The 27439-nt window shown below is 40.7% G+C and overlaps 1 protein-coding gene across 4 annotated transcripts; it reads right to left on the bottom strand.

Annotated features, from left to right (window-relative positions):
- Positions 1–424: 424 nt before the first annotated feature.
- Positions 425–27076, bottom strand: LOC111957892 (formin-binding protein 1). 4 transcript variants are annotated; one of them, XM_023978974.2, is made up of 18 exons: positions 26764–27075; positions 25414–25529; positions 23426–23482; positions 22324–22471; positions 20993–21055; positions 20791–20895; positions 17335–17349; positions 13721–13849; positions 9868–10014; positions 8189–8374; positions 7485–7667; positions 7055–7069; positions 6646–6755; positions 6371–6503; positions 5981–6108; positions 5483–5619; positions 3390–3548; positions 425–2100 (listed from the first exon to the last, which is right to left on the bottom strand). In XM_023978974.2, the coding sequence occupies exons 1-18, from the start codon at positions 26836–26838 to the stop codon at positions 2093–2095; spliced, it is 1914 nt and encodes a 637-aa protein (XP_023834742.1). In that variant the 5' UTR covers positions 26839–27075; the 3' UTR covers positions 425–2092. The 4 variants fall into 4 exon arrangements, with proteins under 4 accessions (XP_023834742.1, XP_023834741.1, XP_023834744.1 ...); XM_023978973.2 differs by having other exon boundaries at positions 425–3548; XM_023978976.2 differs by lacking the exon at positions 7485–7667 and having other exon boundaries at positions 425–3548; positions 26764–27076.
- Between the last annotated feature and the right edge of the window lie 363 nt (positions 27077–27439).

Raw genomic sequence — 27439 nt, forward strand, 5'->3', positions numbered from 1 at the left:
ATTGAGCACACACACACTCTCTCGCAAGGAAAGCACCAGCGACTCAGAAGAATTTGCTGTGACAAATATGCCATCTAGTGGGCTGAAGTGTTAGAACAAGTTGTAATGACAGATAGATGTGATGGTAATGTATGCATCTGTACCATTCCTAATTTCGTCCGCAGAACCTCACAGTGTACTGTATGTCAGCAAAATATCACTACTGCAGCTGTTGTATGCTTTTCTACAGTAACACGTCCCTTTTTCCCCCACTTCATATTTACATTTATTTCCAAACATGGTATATTAGACTTCAGATAACATTTCCAGGAGAAACAAAGCCCAACAATACCAAAAGAGGTATTGTTCTTCTCAAAAGAAATAAACAGGCATTATTTTACTATAAAATAAATGAAAAATGAAGACATGATTCCAAGCTTTAGCATATAGTTATCACATATCACACACCAGAGTATAATTACATCATTACTGTCAACGGTCAAGAAACACACTTTGCTTTCACACCAGTTATGTACAGTATACAGGTACGTTTTCAAAGGAACAGTACACAGTGAATTCAAAGCACAAAATACTTACAGAATACACTGAGACTTCAGTTCGCTAATATGTACTGCATCTCTTTATCAATGGACATACAAATACTTAAATTTGTCAGTTTGAGTTGGTAATCAGCTAATGTAAAGAGAAGCCGCTCCCAGATTAACCTCAGTTAAAATAAGCTTTAAAACGTAAAAAAAAAACAGAAGAGAGATATGAAACTGTCAGTGTGTCTCTCTGGAAGAGAAACGGCGTGGACATATCAAGAATTCAAGGGGAAAGCAAAGTGGTCATGCATTGACAAAAGAATAATACCCCCCAAAAATATAAAATCACAAAACCACAGGCACAAACACAGGGTAAGAATGAAAGAAGATAACACACCACAAATGATGAGTTAACGTAATAGAGATCGAGACAACAACATACACACCCCCCCCCCCCCCCCCCCCCGTAGGACTGGCACAGGCAAGAAGACAGGGCAAGCATGCACGCGTAGAGAAACACAGCGTCAACCGAAGTGTAGCTACCTCCACCACAAGTAGCCAGAAAAAGAGATAAAAAGAAAACAGAGAGAAGGGTGAGAGACAGAGAAAGAGAGTTGTGCGACAATCACCATGGCTACTGCCTGTGTGGGGGTGTAGCCAGAGAGAGGAGCTGTCACTCATGTGCGTATTGCAAGACAATAGGAGAGAGCAAAGGAGTGAGATCTTCGTTCAGATTGTATGCCAACCTGTAAACCTGCTCCAGTCAGACGATTACACAATGCACTTCAACTAAAAGTCCAAAGTAAAATTGGTGCTCAGCAAATTTGGGCAGATGTGTTTCAAGCCAACAATCAGTGTAATTTATGTGTGATCAGTATATAATCCATATACCCCAAAATACATACATGGGTGTGTACAGTAATCGTGAGGCGTTTACTGTGTTGAATCCAACTGGAGAAGCAGCAACATTGCTCCAGTGACAAGAAAAACATATCATTATAATGAGCTTTGTTTTCTTCTGTTTAGTCTGATTGACATTACTGTGAACGTGCTTTTTTCGTGACGCAGAGACAATGGCTTTTTTTCTCTTCACCATGGGAATTAACCAATGGAATTTCAGCCAAAGTGTAGCGTTATTTTCCATAAGTATTTTCCGACGGTGTAGTGTTTGTTGTGATGTTAGATTGAATGCAGGTTTAGAATAGTCACCAATGTGTAACAAGGCTGTCTCAGACTCCTCTCCCCTGAAACAAGTACCGCCCCTGGGGGCAAGGTACAGTAGAACAGCAAGCAGCCACACCATGATACTTATCTCCAGTTAGAAAAACAAGAAGCAAGCTTGCAGAAACAATCAAGAGGAAAATGACTAGAAATGGTGGTTGCCCCGCAATGTGTGTCGTTTTTGATCCATTCAATAGAAACCCACAATGGATTTCTGTACTGGGTCGCAAATTGGCCTGCCTTGCAACTTGTCCCTTTAGTCTGTCGTCTCTCTGACTACAGTTTTAAGAGGACGGCGCCTTTCGCAAGGACCTGTGCCCTGCCATCCCTGTGCGAGCCAAAGACTTTTAGGAATCTGCAATAAGAAAAAAAGCAAACAAAAAAAGCAAACAAACAAACAAAAATCACACAAGACATGTTAGTGGTGATGCATTAAGAGAAGCGAAAGTAAATCCATGACATTCCTTCACATTCTGACAATCATCCTGGCAGATTACGTATTGCATACAGTCGAGTCTGTGCTGCTTGAGAGCGCGATTCTGAACGTCAGTGGCAAATTAAAGACAGAAAACCTCGAGGTTACATGTGTTAATCATTTTCAAAACCAGAAATATCACCTGGTTACAATACTATGTGCATCCGATTTTACTTAATTTGTCTTATCGATTGGTTCAAGCATGCAGAACAACTCAGTATCAAATAAAGCAGGGATAGATTGATCATTATAAAACAACAAATTAATATCATGCCAATGATGGAATGGTGGGTTCATCACCATGCGTCTCGGAATGAAATGAGTGTTTATCTGTCGAGAACACCCACTGTAAACTTAGCACGACATTCAGTAGTTTAGGTGCTTCAATGAAGCCCCTTTGTCAGATTTTGGAGGAGGGTCAACAGCTTGTAGAAGAGAATACACTAGTAGTCTGTTGTACCATTGCTAATCAAGACAACATGCAAGCAGTGTCCTTTTCTAACTATCATATTGTTTTTTTGCTTTACTGTGTAAAAAGGCATGTCCTCTCTTTGATACTTAGATAAACATGTCCGCATGCAGCAACTGATTTAGTTTGCCTCTCTGCTTCGCAAGCTTACAGCAATGATGGTTGCTTCTCAAGCGCAGATATACTATGTACTGTGCATGCAACGCAGTGGAGGCTGGAAGAGCATAACTTGCATATCATGAGTCTGTCTTTAGGCATGCAATATTAGCTATTCCAAATAGGAATTGATATGTTTAGATGCAATGCTTTCTAATATGAGAAACCGTACTGTACATATCTACATTTGTTGGTCAAATAAATCAAGAAATTGACATCTGTTATTACTATTAGTGCTAGAAGCAAGGTGTAGCTGATATCGACAGTGGTGTCGAGTTGGTTCTGACAACTTAACACATCCACACCTGTTCATACACACAAACAAAGACTTCTCCAAAATTAGTTTGAACGGGTGCCAGATGGTAGAAGGTAAAAAGCACAAGTACAAATGTAAATACAGTCCGTTGTTCTGTGAGTTCCGTCTCAAAAATGATTCTTGGATATTTCGGAAACTTCAGGTGGGTTGAAATGTCAAAGAGATTCTTTATGTTTGTCCACCCATTGCCCATCTCATAAAATGACAATTATATGTATGTCATAGCACCTTTGGCATTTGTGTCGAAAAAGACCTTGATGTAAGATGTGGGTACGTATCCCTCTTCATCCTCGTTCCTGCGCACCCGCGTCCACCCGTCACCCTTATCCTCCTCGATGACATACAGCAGCTCCCCCTCGGCCATGGAAATGGTGCCTTCGTTCTGACCTGAGAAGGAGAGACAAGAAAGTAAAACGCCAAGTCATTGTTATTTTACAGTGGAGTGTGTTAAAATGTTACGTTCACAAAAAGCCTACGCTGCACCAAGTTTGTTAGTAATCATCTAACAATAACCTACAGTTGAAGTCGGAAGTTTACATACACCTTAGCCAAATACATTTAAACTCAGTTTTTCATAATTCATGACATTTAATCAAACTAAAAATTCCCTGTCAGTTAGGATCACCACTTTATTTTAAGAATGTGAAATGTCAGAATAATAGTAGAGAGAATGATTTATGTCAGCTTTTATTTCTTTCATCACATTCCCAGTGGGTCAACGTTTACATACACTCAATTAGTATTTGGTAGCATTGCCTTAATTGTTTAACTTGGGTCAAATGTTTCAGCTAGCTTCCACAAGCTTCACACCAATAAGTTGGTGAATTTTGGCCCATTCCTCCTGACAGAGCTGGGTAACTGAGTCAGGTTTGTAGGCCTCCTTGCTCGCACACGATTTTTCAGTTCTGCCCACAAATGTATATGGGATTGAGGTCAGGGCTTTGTGATGGCCACTCCAATACCTTGACTTGTTGTCCTTAAGCCATTTTGCCACAACTTTGGAAGTATGCTTGGGTCATTGTCCATTTGAAGACCATTTGCGACCAAGCTTTAACTTCCTGACTGATGTCTTGAGATGTTCAATATATCTACATAATTTCCCTCCCTCATGATGCCATCTATTTGTGAGTCCACCAGTCCCTCCTGCAGCAAAGCACCCCCACAACATGATGCTGCCACCCCCGTGCTTCACGGTTGGGATGGTGTTCTTGGCTTGCAAGCCTCCCCCTTTTTCCTCCAAACATAACGATGGTCATTATGGCCAAACAACAGTTCATTTTTGTTTCATCAGACCAGAGGACATTCTCCAAAAAGTACAATCTTTGTCCCTATGTGCAGTTGCAAATCGTAGTCTGGCTTTTTTATGGCGTTTGTGGAGCAGTGGCTTCTTCCTTGCTGAGTGGACTTTCAGGTTATGTCGATATAGGACTCGTTTTACTGTGGATATAGATATTTTGTACCTGTTTCCTCCAGCATCTTCACAAGGCCCTTTGCTGTTGTTCTGGGATTGAGTTGCACTTTTTGCACCAAAGTACGTTCATCTCTAGGAGACAGAACGCGTCTTCTTCCTGAGTGGTATGACGGCTGTGTGGTCCCATGGTGAAGATGAACGTGGTACCTTCAGGCATTTGGAAATTGCTCCCAAGGATGAACCAATTTTTTTTATGAGGTCTTGGCTGATTTGTTTTGATTTTCCCATGGTCAAGCAAAGAGGCACTGAGTTTGAAGGTAGGCCTTGAAATTCATCCACAGGTACACCTCCAATTGACTCAAATGATGTCAATTAGCCTATCAGAAGCTTCTAAAGCCATGACATCATTTTCTGTAATTTTCCAACTTGTTTAAAGGCACAGTCAACTTAGTGTATGTGAACTTCTGACCCACCGGATTTGTGATACAGTGAATTATAAGTGAAATAATCTGTCTGTAAACAATTGTTGGAAAAATGACTTGTGTCATGCACAAAGTAGATGTCCTAACCGACTTGCCAAAATTATAGTTTGTTAACAAGAAATGTGTGGAGTGGTTGAAAAACTAGTTTTAATGACTCCAACCTAAGTGTATGTAAACTTCCGACTTCAACTGTATGTAAATGGCATACATAGGTGAAATGTCAGAATACGCATCAATGAGTCAAAACGTGCTCTTTACAGCACTTTATTTTTACCTGCAGGGAAATGTTTTAACCCAACTGTACATGAACTGTACATGACGGAAGAAGCCCCTTCCCTGTTATTTGAACCAGGTGAGACATGTTCTGAACAGTACAACAAACCCCAATCTAACAACAACACGTATTTTCAGAGGGGGCATTGGCGTACCTTCGAAAGGGTAGAGCGATTTACAGGTTCCGATAGTGGGGAGTGGGTCCTCGTCATCAAAGTCATCATCAAAGTCGGTGCTCCGAGATTTGAGGTGATGCTCTGTGCTATGATCCTCTGTGTAGCTGCCGTCCGGGCTAAGCGCATAAAGACGACAAACAGTTAAAGACCAACAACATGGATATTGTATGTGCAAACCCAAATATCATATCGTAAAAGATTGCCTATATGGCCCTGGTGAGACGTGTGTCAAATCCATAAACCCATACATTTAAAGCCGTGTTAAAAAGCATACATTGAGTCAATAGACAGTCCTCTTTAGTTTTATTTAGAGCATAATAAATCATGTGCAACAAGCCCCCAAAGAAGTTTCAGTCAAATCATATAGTTCTCTGTTGTGACACACATTGTTAGCTAGCTAGTGCGAGGTTTGGTTGTGGTTTTTCAGTTTGCTGGTCCACTGATTCTGAGCTATAGTAATGTACACATTTGTTCTACCTCTCTCGGTTGACAGGTGCACAGTTGTTGTTGACAGGTGTAGTAGCGTTGGAGTCGTACAATCCACTTTGTCGTCTGTGTGGGTCACTCTTCTCTGCTAACCTTGTCTCCACCTCCAGCAGCCAGGCCTGTGGACAGACATCAAAAGGTTTCGACTCAACTCGATTTGTACATAAACTAGCTCCATGTGGGATATTTTTGATAGAGATCGGGAATGAGAAAGAGAGACAGATCAGGGGATAGACAGCGGTGAACGTGTCAGGCAAGGGATTCAAACCCAGATTTTAGTCTGGAGCCTGCAGTTGGCAGCATTACCACTAGACCATACTCTGGCAAACATTAAATATCTAACCAGCATTGACATAAATCTTGTGTAACAGTTCAACTTACTTCATATTTCCTTGAATCCAGTTCTAACTTGTCAATATTTTGTCCGATCTCCTCTAATCGTGAGTCCACACTGTTGGGGTCCCCCATGTGTGGGTTCTTTACGTACACGTCCTTCATTTTAGTCAGAGCATCCCTACAATATAAAATGGACAGCTTGTCACATTCAGAATGAACAGGCATTCATACTGAAGAGTTGTTCCATTTTTAAATAGACCCGAATTCGTTTAAAACTTCTCATATAGATACACAATTTGACTTTCACACATTTACTCTACCTCTGATCCACCTCTTTTTGTAGCTCCTTGTTAATGTCATTGATTTTGGCCTGGAGCTTCTTCCTCCTCTGTTCAGGAGGCAGGTGACTACAATCTTCAGGGCCAGAACCCTATGGGAAAACAAACAAACCACCAAACAAACAAATCAACACCCAGACATACATAATCCTATTAAAGAAGCCTAACACCATGGAGAAGTGACTTTATATTGTTTTATATATGTTTTTTAATGTCTTTATATTGACTTCATATTGTTATCATCAACAATGAGATCTGAGCGTATTCAGTTGAAAGTACACACTTCAGCAATTTTCCTCCAGAGTGATCTAGATTGTACCTGTAATGTGTGCACTACAAAACAATATAGTCATCAACCAATCTGAAGAGTTAGGAAAACAGTCATGCTTACCAGCTTGAGAGAAAGCTTTCCAAGTGAGGGGAGACAATGGGACGAAAAAAGACACAATGTCAACATATGTTTGAAACTTTGAGACGGAAGTATGAAACTGTACAAGCACAAGCAGCAATGAAGGGTTGTGGATATTAAGATAGATGCCATGTCAGTCTGAACAGTTCATTCACCATTGGCAGCATTATATTTGATCCACCTACAGTATGAACAGATGTTAAACAATGAACACAATGAATACACACCATTTGTAGATTGGAAAAGAACACAGTGCCAGAATACACACAATTTTCTAATTATTGTCTGTAGGTAGTAGGCTCGGCCGGATCCCATTCAAAGGGAATGAGCAATAGTAGGAGCCACTATCAGTAGCCCATAGTCACCACATCAATGGCTTAAGAGTCAATCTGCCCGTACAAAATCAACTTACCCCGCGTGTCAGACTCCTTAAACATTGCATTTTATGTTTGGAGGTCATGAACTCATTGAGGCGGTGGGAGAGGGGCTCCTTGGGCTGCTGGGGAGACTTGGGGCCGTTGGGCACGGCACCGGGTGATGGGGAGGTAGGGGGGGGCGGAGGTGGTTGGCGTGGGGAAGCTAACAAAGACATGAGCTATGGGTAAGGGTCATGGAGCGGTATGGAACAAAACAACAAAGAAATTAGGAAAATGAACACACAGAAATTATTTAAAATAATAATAATAATGAAACGAAGGACAACAGAAAGAATCTGGTTACTAACACTTAAGACAGCAGTGATTAAAAGAGCATGTACAGAGTATGAGCATGTTATTGTGTGACGACGAGAGAACACTGTGTCCAGCACGAGTTGAACGTTTAGATAAATCGTGCTTCCAAATAAGCATTTATTTCATATTACAAAGATGTACACTCTCCAGTTTAGGCAGACACCTGTGCCCCGTTCAGTTCACATTGTGGAACATTTCAGATAGAAATGTAATGAAGAGAGCGGACAGGATTCCTTATTCTTCATGTCAGAGAGACGTGTGCTCTATCTACAACATGTATTTCTGTCTGAACCTTCCACAACGCGGTGCCCTGCCGAACTTGGCCCTGGCTATTACAGTACAGTAGGTAGAGGGCAGTATTGTGGACAGAAGGTGTTGTTCTTACCTTGTTTCTCTTGAAAGGCCATAGCTTGCCCCTGCTGTTGCTGCGGCTGGGCTTGCCCTCCCCCCGCGAGTTCAGATAGCTGGACTCTGACACGGTCCGCCTCATAGACAGACTATAGTCCTCAACTTCTACGTCGCCAGGTGGCTCGAAGCCAGACTTGAAGGATTCCACCACCTGCTTGGTATCCTGTTGGGGGAAGTGATTTAATTCATGTATAATAGATGGTCTATTATGAATATTCACCATATGTATTTCAGCTTGAAGGCATCGAACTGAACCAAATAGAAGAAAATAATTTGCACTTTAAAGTGGAAGTATTCCTCTCGAATGTAAAAGGGCGATTCCACGCCAGCGGGAGCAGGAAATATTTTTGGTATCTCAGATTGTTCTGGCAATTCTCACATAGAAACTTCATGGGATTTGAAATACTTTTTACATTTGCATCACAAACCAACATTATGATGAAAGTGGCAATTTTAGGCCCTTTTTAGACCTAAACTTGCCTCCTGTAAGACCTTATGATCTGTGAAGTGTACATGATACAGGCAACACCTTGGTGTCATTATACTCCTTTTAGTGTGCTCTTAAAGGAGTATGTCTAGGTTCTGAAATACAAATGTTCACATTCATTTATTCAACAGGAACTCCTTCTGCTGGTGATTTACTCAATGTGCAATCCTAAAGGAGGGCTATGATCTGTTTTGAATAGTATATTGTTGCAAACAATATGTCAAAAAATAAGAAAAATCCAAAAATTGTAGTTTTGAGAATTTCCTATTAATATTTCTATGTTTAATAAATGAATGTTAAAATGTGTATTTTCAGAATCTAGACATACATGCCCTCTCCATATGTTAGAGCATGTATCAAGTTGTGTTTAGATCTAAAAAAGGCCTAAAACTGCCACTCATCATGATTTTCTTTTTATGGTTTGTGATACATATGTAAAAAGCATGTGAAACATCCTTCTTGTGAGAATTGCCAGAACAATCTTAGATACCAAAAATATTTTCTGCTCCCGCTGAAGTGGAATCGACCTAAACTCCCCTTTCAAGCGCAGGAAGACACAATTATAGCAAAGGCATGGCTCTTGAAACTCACCACAGAAAGCATCTCAGAGTAGGAGTGCTGATCTAGGATCAGCTTTACCTTAGTTATAATCAAAAGACAGGGGGACCTGATTGTAGATCAACACTCTTGGTCTGAGACACTTTATACAGTCCATATTAAAACATTTCTTTTTAACACCAGTAAGGCATATATCAATGAATGCCCAACATCTTGATTCCTTTGAGATATAGGATAAAACTGTCATTATCGGTGAGTCCGCTGTCACTATCGGTGAAAACACCCAACGACGCCTGTATGCGACTTTGCATAGCAACAATTCTCATTAATGTGAAAGTGGGAGACCATTAATAAAGTGCCAAAGTAAGCGTTTTGAAGGTGTGAATAATTGATGTCCTCCTATGGGCTGCTAACCCTTTACTGCTTCAGCGAATAGAACAATGGATGACTGCAATCACATTCTCTCCACACTTTGGAATAGAAATCCGGTCAAATAATGTCACCAAAACGTATAACAGATTTAGTCTGTGCACGTTCCACACAGTTTGTCACTATGTAAAACGACTGTACGTAACAAGAGCCATGTTATGCACACGCGCTAGGCTACTCACCGTTGTTGGCTCGATGGATGCTGCTGCATTGGTCATGCCATCTAAACATTTGCTGACAATAGGTAACACTTTCCGATTGACCTCTGCGTAAGTCTTCATAGACTCTCCCACTTTCTCGATCTTTTTCTCCTCCATCTCCTGTATTTTCTGCAACAAAGAGAACATTTGATTACTGTGCCTTCAAATGGAATGATGAGTTGCTAATCACATACACATCAGTTATATTGTAAATAGGGTGGATGTGAGCACTGGTGAATAATGTTTTCTCCCTGAAGCACTTTGAGTGCCTGCAAGTGCTACTGTATAACTACAGTTCCTTCAGAAAGTATTCATACCCACGGACTTATTACACATTTTGTTAATGCCTGAATTCAAAATTGATTCAATATATTTTTCTCACTAATCTACACACAATACCCCCATAATGACAAAGTGCAAACATGTTTTTTGAATTTTCCCCCCAAAATGTATTTAAAATGAAATACAGAAATATGTCATTTAGATATTCACACCCCTGAGTCACCCCATATTCACACCCCTGAGTCGTTACATGATAGAATCACCTAAATGCAACATGCAACAATTTCAAAGATTTTACTGAGTTACAGTTCATATAAGGAAATCAGTCAATTGAAATAAATTCATTAGGACCTAATCTATGGATTCCACATGATTGGGATACAGATATGCATCTGTTGGTCACAGATACTATAAAATTGGCTTCACAGGATCTCATCACGGTATCACGGTATTGTCCGTAGTTTATGCCTGCCCATACCATAACCCCACCGCCACCATGGGGCACTCGCCCGCCCACACAACGCCATACACATGGTCTGCGGTTGTGAGGCCAGTAGGACGTACTGCCAAATTCTCTAAAACAATGTTGGAGGTGGCTTATGGTAGAGACATTAACATTAAATTCGCTGGCAACAGCTCTGGTGGACATTCCTGCAGTCAGCATGCCAATTGCATGCTCCCTCAAAACATGAGGCATCTGTGGCATTGCGTTGTATGACAAAACTGCACATTTTAGAGTGGCCTTTTATTGTCCCCAGCACAAGGTGCACCTGTGTAATGATCATGCTGTTTAGTCAGCTTCTTGATATGCCACACCTGTCAGGTGGATGGATTATCTTGGCAAAGAAGAAATGCTCACCCTCAGGGATATAAACAAATTTATGCACAACATTTTCGAGAAATACACTTTTTGTGCATATGGAACATTTCTGGGATCTTATATTTCAGCTCATGGAACATGGGACCAACACTTTAAATTAGGGATGCACTAATATTACATTTTTGGCCGATACCGATATCTGATATTTCCTTGTCCCCACAAAAAACGATACAGATAACCGATATTTGTAATAATTAGCGGCCTTTTAAGCATTCTAGTAAAGTTAAATAGTTGAAATGCACACACACACCCACACACACTGAACAAAAAGTTATTTTGTTGGCATTTACGTCTGTCCCCATTACCAGTAAAACATAATCAAAACCTATTTCTTTCACTTACTTGCTGTGCTGTTTTGTTGCTCAGTTGTTCATTCTCAACCAGGATTTAACCATACATGTCAAGCAGTATGATCATACATGTCAAGCAGTATGAAGCAGTACGAAATCCTCGTTGACCCACTGTGGCTGACATCGCAGTCGTGAAGCTAATAGCAGTGACGCCCATAGCAAGTAGTTCGTGCATTTCAACAATGCTGTGTAACTCCGGTAGAGCAACATCTGAAAAATAGTGCCTACTTGGTAGTGTGTACCGGGGCTCGAGGTGCTCGACCAGTTAGCAAAGGCCAACATCATCATCGACAGAGAACGGTTGATTGAATTCCATTATCTTAGCGTTAATGGATTTCGCCTTTGAGTTGTCTCGCTGAAATGTTCTTACTCTTTCAAATGACTGCTCGACTTGAACTTGTTAAGTTGTTGGCATGCTTAGTATTATTCTGATTTTGTTCTGTGTAGGGCTATATTTTTCGTCATTACATCATCTACCTACGTTATATAGATATGCACCTCAGCTTTGACATCGGTTTTGCACATCGGCGTTAAACTAGACATGGCCCGATGCCAATGTTGGCATTTTTATTTAATATCGTCCGATTCCGATTTGCTTACTGATGTGTCGTGCATCCCTGCTTTACATGTTGCGTTTATATTTTTGTTCAGTGTATATTTGCCAATATTCTTTTAAAATGTCTTCCAGCTTGTAAAGTTGGTTGTCAATCATTGCTAGACAGCCATCTTCAAGTCTTGCAATAAATGTTCAAGTTAATTTATGTTGAAACTGTAACTAGGCCACTCAGGAAGATTAAATGTTGTTTTGGTATGCAACTTCAGTATAGATTTGGCCTTGTGTATTAGATTATTGTCCTGCTGAAAAGTTAATTTGTTTCCCAGTGTGTCACGTTCCTGACCTTATTTTTCCTTTGTTTAACTTTGTTTAGTTGGTCAGGATGTGAGCTGGGTGGGTAGTCTATGTTTTGTGTTTCTATGTTGGGGTTAATGTGTTGCCTGATATGGTTCTCAATTAGAGGCAGGTGTTTGACGTTTCCTCTGATTGAGAACCATATTAAGGTAGGGTGTTCTCACTGTTTGTTTGTGGGTGGTTGTCTTCCGTGTCTGTATGTTTACCACACGGGACTGTTTCGTTTGTCGTTCGTGTATGTAGTCTGTTCGTGCGTTCTTCGTTTATTTGTAAGTTCTCAAGTCCAGGTCTGTCTACATCGTTTACTTGTTTTGTAGTTTGTTAAAGTGTTTTCGTGTTACGTCTTTACTTTAATAAATATTGTTATGTCAACATTTCACGCTGCGCTTTGGTCCAATCCCTACTCCTCCTCTTCAGACGAAGAGGAGGAGAACGACCGTTACACAGTGTCTGTTGGAAAACAGACTGGACCAGGTTTTCCTCAAGGATGTGCCTGTGCTTATAGCTGTATTCAGTTTATTTCTATCCTAAAAAACTCTCTAGTCCTTTCTGATGACAAGCATACCAATAACATGATGCAGCCACACCATGCTTGAAAAGTGGTTGGCAATGCTGTGTTGTGTCGGATTTGCCCAAACATAACACTTTGTATTCAGCACATTTTTTGCAGTATTACATAAGTGCATTGTTGCAAACAGGATGCACGTTTAGGAATACTTTTATTCTGTACAGGTTTCCTTCTTTTCACTTTGTCATGTAAGTTAGTATTGGGGAGTAACTACACTGTTGTTGATTTATCCTCAGTTCTCATTTCACAACCATTCAACTCTGTAACTGTTTTAAAATCACAATTGTCCTCACGGTGAAATCCATGAGCGGTTTCCTTCCTCTCTGACAACTGAGTTAGGATCTACAAACCAATAAATTCAGGCTAAATTCTCAGGCTACCTTTTTTTGCGATACATTAAAAAACCTCCTGGTCTTTGTGGTTGAATCTGTGGTTGAATTTCACTACTCGATTCAGGGAACTTACAGATAATTGTACATGTGGGGTAGTCACTCAAAAATCATGTTAACGACTATTTTTGAAAATTGAATGAGTCCATGCAATTTATGATGTGATTCGTTAAGCTAACTTTTACTCCTGAACTTATTTAGGCTTGACATAACAAAGCGGTTGAATACGTATTGACTCAAGACATTTCAGCTTTTAATTTCTTTATGAATTTCAAAAATTCTACTTTGACATTATGGGGTATTGTGTATAGATCAGTGACACAAAATTGAAATTTTATCAATTTTAAATTCAGGCTGTAACACAACAAAATGTGGACAAAGTAAAGGGGTGTGAATACTTTTTGAAGGCACTGTATATAAAACCAATCAATTAGTACTGTGAGTGAGGTTAAATACCTGAAAGATGTGAGGTATAAGGCTATAATAATGTTCATTCTGCTCCTTGTTAAACTTCTGCAGGTAGGTGAGGTATTCATTCTTGCTGTCTTCTGCCACTTGGTGTTTCAACTGGGCCTGCTGTCTGGCCTGTATACAAAGAGGAGGTTCAGAGATGGATTAACGATTCACACACCAACAAGTAAACCCTTCAAAGATCAACAGAACTCTAACAAAGCACATTTCGCGTTAACACGTATAACAACATCCGGATGATTCTTCACAAAACTATAAGAAAAAAAACATTTTGGGGGTGGGGGAAGTCAAAAGTATTGGTTAGTGTCACGTAATGCGACACCGCAATCCACATTGAATGTTTACAATGACAAAATGATGGAAACATCGACCATAACAAACAACAACAAGAACAAAAGAAAAAGACAAAAGGGCTCATTTTGCATGCACATAACCCACAAAACATACAGTATGAGCACTGAGACACACTGTACACTGACAGGACAAGATCTAGATGCTGTTTCAGCAGACAGTTGAGGACTGTCTTCATAACACCGCAAGACTCAAAGTAAACAAACAAAACTGAAGGGTAACATTTTGTATGCCTAACAGTATTCGTGGCAATCTTAATTATCTCGGGTTAACCCTGAACTAAAATCTCATGTAATTGGTCAGCTACTCGAATAAATTCCGGTTCCATACATGTTAAGAGAAGAGATGAAGAGATGCTAGAACGAGGAAGGGAACAGGAATGAAGAGCTCCACTCGCTCTCTTTGCAAGTTACGGGCCGAATGTGCCCTCCTCTCCCGAAATTCCAAAGATGATAACACCTGTGAAATCGTGATGTGTGCAAATAACCTGTGATGAAAAACACAAACACTGGAACTACTGCTGCTCGTTATCCCACCCATCCCACTCCTTCCAGACAGATTCTAGGGTATCAGTTATATTCACGTAGATCTGTCCACGAGAGATTACAATCTCAGCAATTATGCATTTTATTTGTGTCTATATTTGTTATTTGTGTACAGTGCCATGAAAAAATATTTGCCCCCTTTCTGATTTTCTCTATTTTTGACCCCTTACATTCAATAACCACCTTTAGCTACAACAATTGCAACACATTTATTTTATATTGTTTAACTGCCTTGTTCAGGGGCAGAACAACAGATTTTTACCTTGTCAGCTCGGGGATTTGAACTTACAACCTCTCGGTTACTAGACCAACACTCTAACCACTAGGCTACCCTGCCACCCCAAATTCTCCCTGTAGTTCATGATCAGTCTCTTACGTCACTTTAGAGGAATTTTGACCCACTCTTCCATGCAGAACTGCTTTAACTCAGCGACATTTGAAGGTTTTCAAGCATGAACTGCTTGTTTGAGGTCCTGCTACAATGCCATTCTAAAAATTAAAATGTGTTGCTTTTAAGCCATTCTGACGTAGACTTGCTTGTGTGTTTTGGATCATTGTCTTGCTGCATGACCCAGCTGCGCTTCAGCTCACAGACGGATGGCCTGGCGGATGGCCTCCTTTAGAATTCTCTGATACGGATCAGAATTCATGGTTCCTTCAATGATGGCAAGTCATCCTGGTCCTGAGGCAGGAAAGCATCCCCAAAGCATCATACTACCACCACCATGCTTGACTGTTGGTATGAGATTCTTTCCGTGGAGTGCAGTGTTTGGTTCTTCCCACTGATCCAAAACACACAAGCAAGTCTACATCAGAATGGCTGAAAAGCAACACATTTATTGTTTTGGAAAGGCCTACTCAAAGTCCAGACCTAAACCTTACTAAGATGTGGTGACAGGGCCTGAAATGAGCAATTCAGGCTCGAAATCAAATGTCGCTGAGTTAAGGCAGTACTGCATGGAAGAGTGGGTCAAAGTTCATCCACAGCGATGTGAGAGACTCTTTAACAACTACAAAAAGTGTTTGGTTGCAGTCATTGCAGCTAAAAGGTGTTAAAACCAGTTATTGAGTGTAAGGGTGCAATTACTTTATGACACAGGGGCATTGTTTATTAAATAAATGAAATAAGTATCCAAATGTTGTGGTATTTATTGACTCAGGTTCCCTTTATCTAATATTAGGATTTGGTTGAAAATCTAATAACATTCAGTGTAAAAAAAAGATGCAAAATTCGACAAAAATCTGAAAGTGGGCAAATACTTTTTCACTGCACTGTATACAATACGAGTCAAAAGTTGGGACACACCAACTCATTCAAGGGTTTTTCTTTATTTTTACTATTTTCTACATTGTAAAATAATAGTGTGTTGACGTCGGTTGATTGTGGGGGCCAAGTCATCTAATGCAGCACTCCATCACTCTCCCTCTTGTTTAAATATCCCTTAAACAGCATGGCGGTGTGTTGTGTCATTGTCCTGTTGAAAAACAAATGATAGTCCCACTAAGCGCAAACCAGATGGGATGGTGTATCGCTGCAGAATGCTGTTGTAGCCATGCTGGTTAAATGTGCCTTGAATTCTAAATAAACCACCGACAGTGTCACCAGCAAAGCATCCGCACACCATCACACCTCCTCCTCCATGCTTCACAGTCGGAACCACACATCCGGAGATCATCCATTAACCTACTCTATGTCTCACAAAGACGCGGCGGTTGGAACCAAAAATCTCTAATTTGGACTCATCAGACCAAAGGACAGATTTCCACCGGTCTAATGTCCATTGCTCGTGTTTCTTGGCCCAAACAACTATCTTCTTCTTACTGGTGAATCAACCATGAAGGCCTGATTCACGTAGTCTCCTCTGAAGAGTTGATGTTGAGATGTGGCTGTTACTTGAACTCTGGGTCTTCCATTCCTGTGGCGGTCCTCATGAGAGCCAGTTTCATCATAGCGCTTGATGGTTTTTGCGACTGCACTTGAAGAAACTTTCAAAGTTCTTGAAATTTTCCAGATTGACGGACCTTCATGTCTTAAAGTAATGATGGACTGTCATTTCTCTTTGCTTATTTGAGCTGTTCTTGCCATAATATGGACTTGGTCTTTAACCAAATAGGTCTATCTTCTGTATACCACCGCTACCTTGTCACAACCCAACTGATTGGTTCAAACTCATTACGAAGGAAAGAAATTCCTCAAATTAACTTTTAACAAGGTATACCTGTAAATAAAAATGCATTCCAGGTGACTACCTCATGAAGTTGGTTGAGAAAAAGCCAAGAGTGTGCAAAGCTGTCATCAAGGCTAAGGGTGGCTACTTTGCAGAATCTCAAATATAAAATATATATTTCATGATTCTATATGTGTTATTATATAGTTTATGTCTTCACTATTATTATACAATGTAGACATTTATAAAAAATAAAGAAAAACCATTGTGTCCAAACTTGTGACTGGTACTGTATATGAATATGTTTATATGTGTCTTCACTCAATAATAATTTGTAAATCCTGTACACACTAACTGACCCCAGCAGTTTCTTACTGTAAATACCCATTCCAAACCATAACTGTGTCCCTTTCAAGCCTTAGAAGATCTTTGGAGATCTTAATTTGTAATGACGCTCCGAGTGAAACAGACAATGTTATGTCTATGGGTATACATTGAACACAGAGACAGATCCTCACAGACCTCGTAAACCTACCTTGAGAGAGCACCGCTTTGAGACATGTTAGAAAACAAAAACACTGAGTTAGTTTCAGAGCACTACAGGCAGGTTTTAGACGTTCTAATTATGTGAAAGTATTTTTTTAAAATTATTATTTATGTACTGAATGAATTACTAGACTGCAAAAAGGCTTGAACTGTAAGGAACATAGCGGTTACAGTGCATTCGGGAAGAATTTACAGATTTTTACACATTTTGTTACTTTACAGCCTTATTCTAAAATGTATTTAATACAATTTTTACCTCATTAATCTACACATAATACCCCATAATGACAAAGCAAAAACAGGTTTAGAAATTTGCGCAAATTTATTAAAAATGTAAAACTGAAATACTACATTTACATTAGTATTCAGACCCTTTGCTATGAGACTCGAAATTGAGCTCAGGTGCATCCTGTTTCCATTGATTATCCTTGAGATGTTTCTATAACTTGATTGGACTCACCTGTGGTATATTCAATCGATTGGACATGATTTGGAAAGGCACACACCTGTCTATACAAGGTCCCACAGTTGACAGTGCATGTCAGAGCAAAAAAACAAGCCATGAGGTCGAAGGAATTGACCTTAGAATTTCGAGACAGGATTGTGTCGAGGCACAGGTCTGGGGAAGGGTAACAAAACATTTCTGCAGCATTGAATGTCCCTAAGAACACAGTGGCATCCATCATTCTTAAATGGAAGAAGTCTGTAACCACCAAGACCCTTCCTAGAGCTGGCCGCTCGGCCAAACTGAGCAATATGGGGGAAAAGGGCCTTGGACAGGGAGGTGAACAAGAACCCGATGGTCACTCTGATAGAGCTCCTCCCATCTCCTCTGTGGAGATGGGAGAACCTTCCAGAAGGACAACCATCTCTGCAGCACTCCAACAATCAGGCCTTTATGGTAGAGTGGCCAGACAGAAGCCACACCTCAGTAAAAGGCACATGACAGCCGGCTTGGAGTTTGCCAAAAGGAACCTAAAGGACTCTCAGACCATGAGAGTGAACAAGATTATCTGGTCTGATGAAACCAAGATTGAACTCTTTGGCCTGAATGCTAAGTGTCATGTCTGGAGGAAACCTGGCACCACCAATATGCTACAGTGAAGCATGGTGGTGGCAGCATTATGCTGTGGGGATGTTTTTCAGCGGCACTGACTGGGAGACTAGTCAGAATCGAGGTAAAGATGAACGGCGCAAAGTACAGAGAGATTCTTGATGAAAACCTGCTCCGGAGCGCTCAGGACCTCAGACTGGGGCAAAAGTTCACCTTCCAACAGGACAACAACCCTAAGCACACAGCCAAGACAACGCAGGAGTGGCTTTGGGACAAGTCTCTGAATTTCCTTGAGTGGCCCAGCCAGAGCCCGGACTTGAACCCCATCAAACATCTCTGGAAATAGCTGGGCAGCGAAGCTCCAACCTGACAGAGCTTGAGAGGATCTGCAGAGAAGAATGTGAGAAACTCCCCAAATACAGGTGTGCCAAGCTTGTAGCGTCATACCCAAGAACACTCAAGGCTGTAATCGCTTCCAAAGGTGCTTAAACAAAGTATTGAGTACAGGGTCTGAATACTTATGTAAATGTGATATTTATTTTTTTGTTTGTTTTTATAAATTTGCATGATGAGGGGAAAAAACAATTGAATCCATTTTAGAATAAGACTCTACTGTAACAAAATGTGGAAAACGTCAAGGGATCTGAATACTTTTCTAATGCACTGTATGAGGAGAAAGCTGAAGTCTCTACCTATCCACTGGTGTAAATCCCCTTTCCGATTGCCAGTTCATCTACTAGCATTAGGAGATCACAAGACGTCGCTTGGTCTGGTTTGGGTAGAATCGCTGAACGGATTTTCAAGCCTGACATCTTAAAATTGCCCTCGCAATCATGGCTTTCAAGTTATCGAGATTTTTAAATAAGACACAGACAGTTGAGGACATTTCTAACTTCTTTTCCCATTCACTTTTCCTATTGTAAACGAGTAGATCCATGGCCCATGTGGAGGATGCGTACAAGGTAATGTGGATCGAGAAGAAAATTCATTGCTGTACAATGGCCATCTGGGTGTATTCTTTCCATGCATATTACATGTTTGCATTTTTGGTGACATGACCTACATTGCATACTCTATGAATATGACCATACCGCATGATTTATGCCCTTTATGGAGGGGTGGTGGGGGGGGATTCTTATGACATTGTCAGCAGTAAGATTTGAGTTTGATTTACAAACAGACAAGGGCTGTCGCTTTCAAATGATATGTCACTTTCTATTTACTGACACATTTTTTTGTTGGGGGGGGTGTTCCAAAACAACCAAACAGAGTTTGGTTATTTGATTTTGTTTATTTTAGTTCATATTAGCTTCATGAGATTCTTGACTTGTGTACAGTAGGTGGTACAATTCACAGCGTGAAGTCAATAGCGCCTGAGGAGGTTTGCAAACTTTTTGCATCTTTGTACAGATACAGGCAACCGTGCAATGTCAAAATATCATGACCAAATTAACTGAAATCAACTCAATGACCTGGTTTGAAGTTACTTAAATGTGATTTGGCCAGATATTTGTAACATTGCACATTTTCCCCCCATCTGTCCCATAGATTTTTGGTTAGTGGTGTCTTAAATTAGCTGGATTAGTAGTGGTTGTTTAATAAACTCTAAACAGTGGATTACAGTCTCTAGACTACTGTCAGGGTAAGGAATCATCAAACTCTAAGGTCTAAAATACCAAACTTATCTAAGTAACAACATTCTAGGGAAGTTCTTTCGCGACTGGCAGAAAGCTAGGGCAATGTTGATATCAATCTTCCTGAGCTTCTGGGATGTTGCATGTTGACACTACTGTACATTGAGTTACCTTTGTTTCTACAGTACATTGGACAGATCGGATACCTGATAAACATGTCAAAGTAATATCACTGTTTTTTGCAATCAATAGTGAAATAATAGTACCGTTTTTGGAATCAGCAGTACACTGGTACAGTAACACAGCTTGGTTACCATCTGAGGCATTACATTTAGAGGGAACAATGAGAAAAGCCCATAGCTGGAGCACTGTACCACTGTCTACCAGCAGTGATTCATATTTGGCTCCAACCCAACTTCCAACAGGGCCACAGCACTCTCTTGTCAGTGAAGCTGTTGCCACGCAAACCATGCTTACGGCTTAATGAGTGGGTGAGTGGTGATAAGAGTAGCTGCACTTTTACACCACACACCACACACCACCACACACACACACACACACACCACAACACACCACACACACACACACACAACACACACACACACACACACACACACACACACACACAACACACCACACACACACAACACACACACACACACGGAAGGCAAGGCAAGGCACTCGCAGTCACCCACCCACCCACGCACACACACACGCACCCACACACACCGCTACCCATTGTCAGTCAATAACTTACTTTTTCGACGTCTGCTTTGGTCACATTGATGTCAGCATCAATCTTGTCAAAGTACTGCTGGGCTCGGTCCGCCTCCTTGCAGTCTCTCTCAAATCTCCGTTTACTCTGAGGAGAGGCAATTCAGATGTCAAGTTTGAATGGTTCAGTCGCATATCGTTCATCTCTTCAATTACTCAAACCTACTCATCGGGAGGACACTTACGGATTCCAGTTGTTTCCAAGAATTCTCAATGTGTTGCTGAGCTCTGCGGCCATCATGGAAATGCTGAGTAAAAAAAAACACATCATAAAATAAGTTAAAACACTTAAAACAGTAGTAGAATCATTTCTGGTTTGAACTCTGAGCAATTTAGTGTCTATAACTAGACAGTCAAGAGACTTCTAAATCTCTTACGGCAGCTCTTACGATACTCCTTATGATGAATGAAAAAGCTAGACAAAACACACAATATACACAACAAAAAGGCATAACATCTGCTACTTAGCCTTTGCATTGAAGTAAATCTACTGAGCCAAAACTAAACTAACTTGTGACTTGCTGATGTACATATTCTTGACTGATTCAATGCTGCTCACAGCGTATAAAAAGACTTTCAAGGGAATTCACAGATGAAGACTCAAAGGCACTTCTGCTTTTGATTTAAGTTTAATAAAAATTATAGGAGCAGTAAATATGAATGTGTTAATGTGATGTACAAAGCTTATGTTCAATGCCTGGTTGCATGACCTCATTTAACTTAGACCATGTTCTGGTTGGGAATTTAATGAAATGAAAAAGCATACATTGGAGTGAGCTATCGATGAAAGCTACCTCTACTACACGTTAGAAAATAAAAACTATCCAACATGAACGGCAGTCCAGAATACATTTTTTAAAATAAAAGTAAGAAGTATTAACTCTTCTCGCACTGAGCTGAGCCATCGTCAAAGACATGCTGTCAGACAAAAGGCCACAACCAACGCCTTACAAAACTATGTGTGGGGGGGGGGGGAGAAAAGAGCTGTCGTACATTCCACCCCCCCATCATATTAGTTCCAGCCACCAGCTCCAGACAGAGACCTGGTCCACTTATGAGTAGCACCATAGTTGAGGCTACTTTGGATTGGTGGGGGGAGTAGGGTCAACATGTTCCCAATCCATTGACCTGGATACTTGACCCAGTTCCATCCCTGGGATGTATTGGATGTGGCGGCATACAATTGTGAGCAACATCATAACAGATTCTCAGCTTGATCCCTGGCTGTGTGGTACAGAGCAATGACAATCACCAATGACATATTTGCATCTGTTCCAGCAATTGCATTTGCTGATTTGATTTTTGAGAGTGGGGATAAAACATTTAAAAAAATGTTTTTGGAATCATCGAGCTGCCACTGGTTGACCAGGGATTGGCTGGTTTGGCTCAGATCATGTGATATCAATAATCTCTGCGTAGTCTAGCCACAAAATAGTTTTGAGCCGCCAATGAGCATGATCTGGGAGAGTACAATTCATGTCAACGTGAGCGATGCGCAGGAAAGGGGATTTTTTACCGATTTCCTCTCTGCTTTCAGCTCCTGGATGTAGCGTGTCAGCTCACAGATGATATGAGTGGTGAGATTCTCAGCGATGACCTCGTGTTGTCCCGCATAGTCGTTCAGCTCATTCAGGGTCATCAGGAAGGCCCGACAGGATGTATACCTGGTAACAAGACGAGAGGTGACCACAAAACATGTTTAAAAACACTCACTTATTTCACATTTAATTACCCTAATCACAACGGGAGGGAGCCTAGTGGTTAGAGTGTTGTGCCAGTAACCGAAAGGTTGCTGGATCGAATCCCCGACCTGACAAGGTAAAAATCTATCGTTCTGCCCCTGAACAAGGCAGTTAACCCATTCTTCCCCGGTAGGCTGTCATTGTAAATAAGAATATGTTCTTAACTGACTTGCCAAGTTAAATAAAAAATAAAAAACAACAGCTTTATTACTACGCATCCTGAGAAATATTAATGTAATACTGTTACTGACGATCGTAAGGAATGTTTGCGTCAAATTTATTATCATAGGAAATAATTAATAGGTACTATTATGTTCTCTTTCTTTATCAAGAGAGAATATTCCCGTGAATATTCAAATTATATAATTTACTGACCACTTCGACAGTGTCTTTAAACGATAGGACATACATAGAATTAGATTTTTGTGATTTCGTGACTAAGAGGGGAAATAAGACACGGATAAAGCCCTCATCCGACACTATTTCCTTCAAAGGCTTCCTCCCTTGCCTTAAGAAAAGTCTCGCATTTTCTTTCAAAAGGTCACTCTGTTCATGTATCTTGGAACTGTCCGACTGCTTTGCACATATGATGAAGGACAACATCTTGATGAAAAGACAATCCTTGTGGAAAAACCCTTGGCTTTAGCTGCACAGTTTTCTCCGGGCAGAAACGGAGTGTTTCGCTGCAAGCCATGAAAGTGCAGCCTTGTTAATCTAAAACAGCTATTTTTACCCACTAACAGCCGGTAATGAGTGGAGATGGTAAATCAGCTAATGAATTACATGACTGTTCAATCATCACAAAGATAATAGCCACATTAATGTACACGGTCAACCTGATATTGTGAACATTAATCCTTGATGCATTTCACTCACTTGTATTCGTCTTCCTCTCTTGAGTTTTTCTTGGGCTGATATTTTTTAGAGAGGTTTCTGTTAGGGAATGGGAACAAATTTCAGTACAGGCGTGGAAAACATGCAGTACACTGTAAATCAGAGAAATACAGAGGGAGATGTGTAAACACAAATATTGTATGTTTGTGTACTCATGGGAAAGGGACGCCCAGCGACAGGATATCAAAAGTACAAGCTGATTGATGGATAATCCTCTGTGTACCTCTGCATCTGGGCCTCATATGTACACATTTCTAAAATCAACAGAGCGATTTGACAAGAAAGAGCAGCATTAGAGGGGCAGTATCAGGAAGTCATCCCTTAGCTGTAATGTAAATCTCAGGATGATTCATCCAACTGGAGATAGAGCCTACACTTACTATGAAAGCATAACGGTGTGTGCAAGATTCACCTTGACATATCATCATACTCTCTGTACAATGACGCTTATGAAAGAAAAAAGATAAATATTACATTTGTAATTATACATCCTCTGAGTGGACTATCGTAAGCAGAAACTGAGGCTAGAATAATGACACAGCGGTAAAAAAAATCTCCCCCTCTGACTGGTAGCCTCCACTGGTAGCCTCCACTCCCTGTGCTCTGATCCACACCATCTATTCTGATGTGTTGCTAGGCAGATTGCCAGCCGCGCCAGCCGCCTCTTTTTGTCTGCTTGCAGCCACATGACAAATCTGGATCCTGACACCACAGCACATGGCACAAATCCCATACGCCCAAATTCATGTTAACACTTTGAAAATAAAATGACTAACAAGCCCCTAGCTGTCTGTTTTCTCTAGTCTTTTTAAGCACCTGCTTGTCTTTTGGGGCTTTTTGCATCATTTTGAAGGCTTAATTCCTCCATTCAGTGTCCAATCCGTGCTTTCCATAGTCTGGTTTGTTTAGTCTAAGGTTGCCTTAATCAATATACTACATCAACTGTACTATCAACTAACATATGTAGAGAAATCAAATCTATTATGGTTGGTGATGAAAAACCACGATTTAACAAAACACTTCATGTGCAACTTAAAATGGTGCCATTATCAATGATACTGGCTGGAGAACAAAACACACCCAATGAATAATCCAGTTCAGAGCTGATCGCAGCACTATTGCTGAGGCAGAAAACCTCTTGATATGATCTCCAGAAACAAGGTTGATGATTATGCATGCAAGAATTTGCTGCTGTGTATTCCTTGGTGAGTGCACGGCAGACAGTGATCCAAGTCATCCACTGTCCCCGGGGACTGCTTTGTCAGAGACTATCACTGTCTGGCAATAACCCCATATTATACAGTGGGAAGCTCCCAAGACCATTGGAAGAAAACGAATGTGGGTCATTGCTGTGGATAACCTAGTAACCATGGTAATGCGTTGCCTACCTGGCTTACACTTCCGGTTGCACGTAGTTAAAGGCCTGTATGTATCTGTATTAATCAATTTCACTTTGTTGCTACTTGCTACATAAACTACCACCTTTGGGTAGGCCTGGCTACATTCACCTCCGAATTTAGAAGATTGCCTTGAAGTGAGCTGAAATTCATCCATTTCATTTTTACCTTTGTTTAACCCGGGGTTATTGAGAAGGCATTCTCTTTAATTACAACAACCACCTGAACAAGACGGTGCAGTGATACAGTAGAGAGACAGCTGACACATGTACCACTGGACCCTCTTGCCCTGGTGTATGCATGTCTGAAATGTATATGAAAATGTGGATACCAGAGATAATTTTGTCACTTGTGAGCATCACCTTATGACATGCATTGCACTTGAGTGTGGCATGACTTGGATGACATTGGTGATGCAGGCTCTGTAGTCTTTTATCAAAGTTACTGAAATCAACAAAACATACCGAAACATATGTTTTAGTAGTACTGTAGGCTTCTCATACTGCAACGCCTCAGCCATGAGAGACATGGCAAAATCAAAATGGGAAGAGGGTAATGTTTTCCCGGCCTTACCTGATTTGCTTTGCATAGCTGATTTCAATTTCAGATCTCTCTTTAACAAACTTTGTATACCTCTCCACAAACTCAATGCCCCAGTGGGTGTGCTTTTCCAAGTTGTCAAACTGGTCCTATAAGAAAAGAGATTAAGAATAAAATAAGATATAATAAGATAATATGATCAAAACAAAGCCATATCCTCAAGTTAATTCCCAAACTCACATCCAGTAACTAGACCAGGTTACACCACCTCTGATGTGTATTTTCTTCCTAATTAATTTGGCAGGCAATGTTTATGAAAAATGTATAGAAATGAGCTATTACGGTTAAGTTAGAGAGGGATAGAGTCCACAACAGTCTTTGTTGAAACAGTATGTCTGTTGCAAAAGCGGGCTAACACTTATGCACATTGTATGTGGGCCTACAACATAAACTACAAGAGGCAAATTGGGAATACAATAAGACTATTGACTTTCAGTTGGTGAGGTGTAATAGTATATGTTGTGAACTCAAATTAACATATGTAGTGGCGGGTTACGTTTGCATCTCTGCAACGCATAGCCTATTTGTGCACACCTGTAGGCATAACATTAAAAAAACAATCCTCTTCAACTATAGGCCTTGTTTCCATTTCGAAACAAAAACGAATGCCACGACGTTACACATATTTCATGCATTATTTTAGACGTCACTCTCTCTGATATTTGCAATAGGCCCTTCTATGTGCGGAAAAAACGTAGTGTATGAGGATCCGTTCAACCTGCCGGCCCTGTTATTCATTGTTCTAGCTTTAATAGCTATTTCAGCTATAATGTGAATTAAGGCACACAACGGAGGAAACCCATTCCCAAATGCGTAGCCTACAACACCGCTCTCGGGGGCAACGTTTCAAATGAAACGTTACTAGAGTCGCTATGTAGCTGTACGTGCACAGTATGGACCCCATTTGCAATGGCTTAGTGATTGTAATAGGCTAATCGGGTAGGATGTTGAAAACTAGCCTATTGCTTCTAACGTAGGCTGTATGGCGGGATAGATCTTGTCGTTAAAAACAAAAGTAGACTATATTAATTCGTGACTGTAAAATCAGATGCTGTAGCCGACCGTGAAGTCTAACAGTCGACCCAGTATAGAATCGGCCACTATGCCTCCGATAATAAAGGCTGCATGCACGCGCAGAGAAGCATCATGGCAGCAGGAGCTTTAAGCTCGCAACCTTGTTGCAAGACGATGCCACCCACATGTCGTTTGTATCGGAACAGATCAAAGGTTGTCCATCAAATTAAAGCAATCGTTAAAACAGGTTTCATTAACAAATATATTTGCGCCGCTATCACTCGGTCGTGCTTCCGCGGTTCTACTTACCCACAGCTCTGTCCCCCATCTGCAACTCATCGTTTCAGTGCAATTTCTTCCAAATGATCCACGATTTCTATGCATGCGTCCAATGATATTATTCAGGCCTATATCTGAGTACCAACGTATGTCATAAGATCCCACAATGTTTGTGTAGCTTTTCACCGACGCATTCAGTCATAACAAACGGTGTTTTGCCCTCAGATATTGGGTTGATTGCTTGCTCCTACATGTGGGGCATCCACCCGCCTAGCCCGATGACAGCACGCAGCAGCGTGCTTCACAGAGAAATCTCTGCTAGAGCCTCTGCTCACGGGTAGAGTCTGGAGCGCTTGCTGTGATGGACAATGAAATGATAGGCTTTGTGATACTCAAAACGGTGGATATGTTTTTGAACAGTACATTTACACGTGGAACTATTACGGGTTCAATTCCAGTAAGGCACTCCAAAAGTTGCAGCTTTGTAAATTGTAGACGACATAACTAAATACAGTAGAACATAATTATAAATAACAAACATATGATAAGGCCTACATATCTATGCCGTAGCCATTCAACTGGTAGGCTATAACAACGTAATAACAATGGATACTGTAATAACTTACCGTGATGGTTTCATTTGATAGGGTAATGTAATAAAACTGGATAATGTGATGAATCACTTGGATAATGTAATAAAACTGTT

This window comes from Salvelinus sp. IW2-2015, linkage group LG33, assembly GCF_002910315.2.
Source record: "Salvelinus sp. IW2-2015 linkage group LG33, ASM291031v2, whole genome shotgun sequence".
Lineage (NCBI taxonomy): Eukaryota > Metazoa > Chordata > Actinopteri > Salmoniformes > Salmonidae > Salvelinus > Salvelinus sp. IW2-2015.

Bases quoted from the DNA above. Each gene is read 5' to 3' on its own strand.
- LOC111957892 (XM_023978973.2), bottom strand. From the start codon at position 26,838: ATGCATAGAAATCGTGGATCATTTGGAAGAAATTGCACTGAAACGATG. The intron at 22,472-23,425 runs GTGAGTGAAATG...TCTTGTTACCAG, and splicing joins AGAGAGGAAGACGAATACAA to GTATACATCCTGTCGGGCCT. The intron at 6,504-6,645 runs GTAGAGTAAATG...TTTATATTGTAG, and splicing joins CAAAAAGAGGTGGATCAGAG to GGATGCTCTGACTAAAATGA.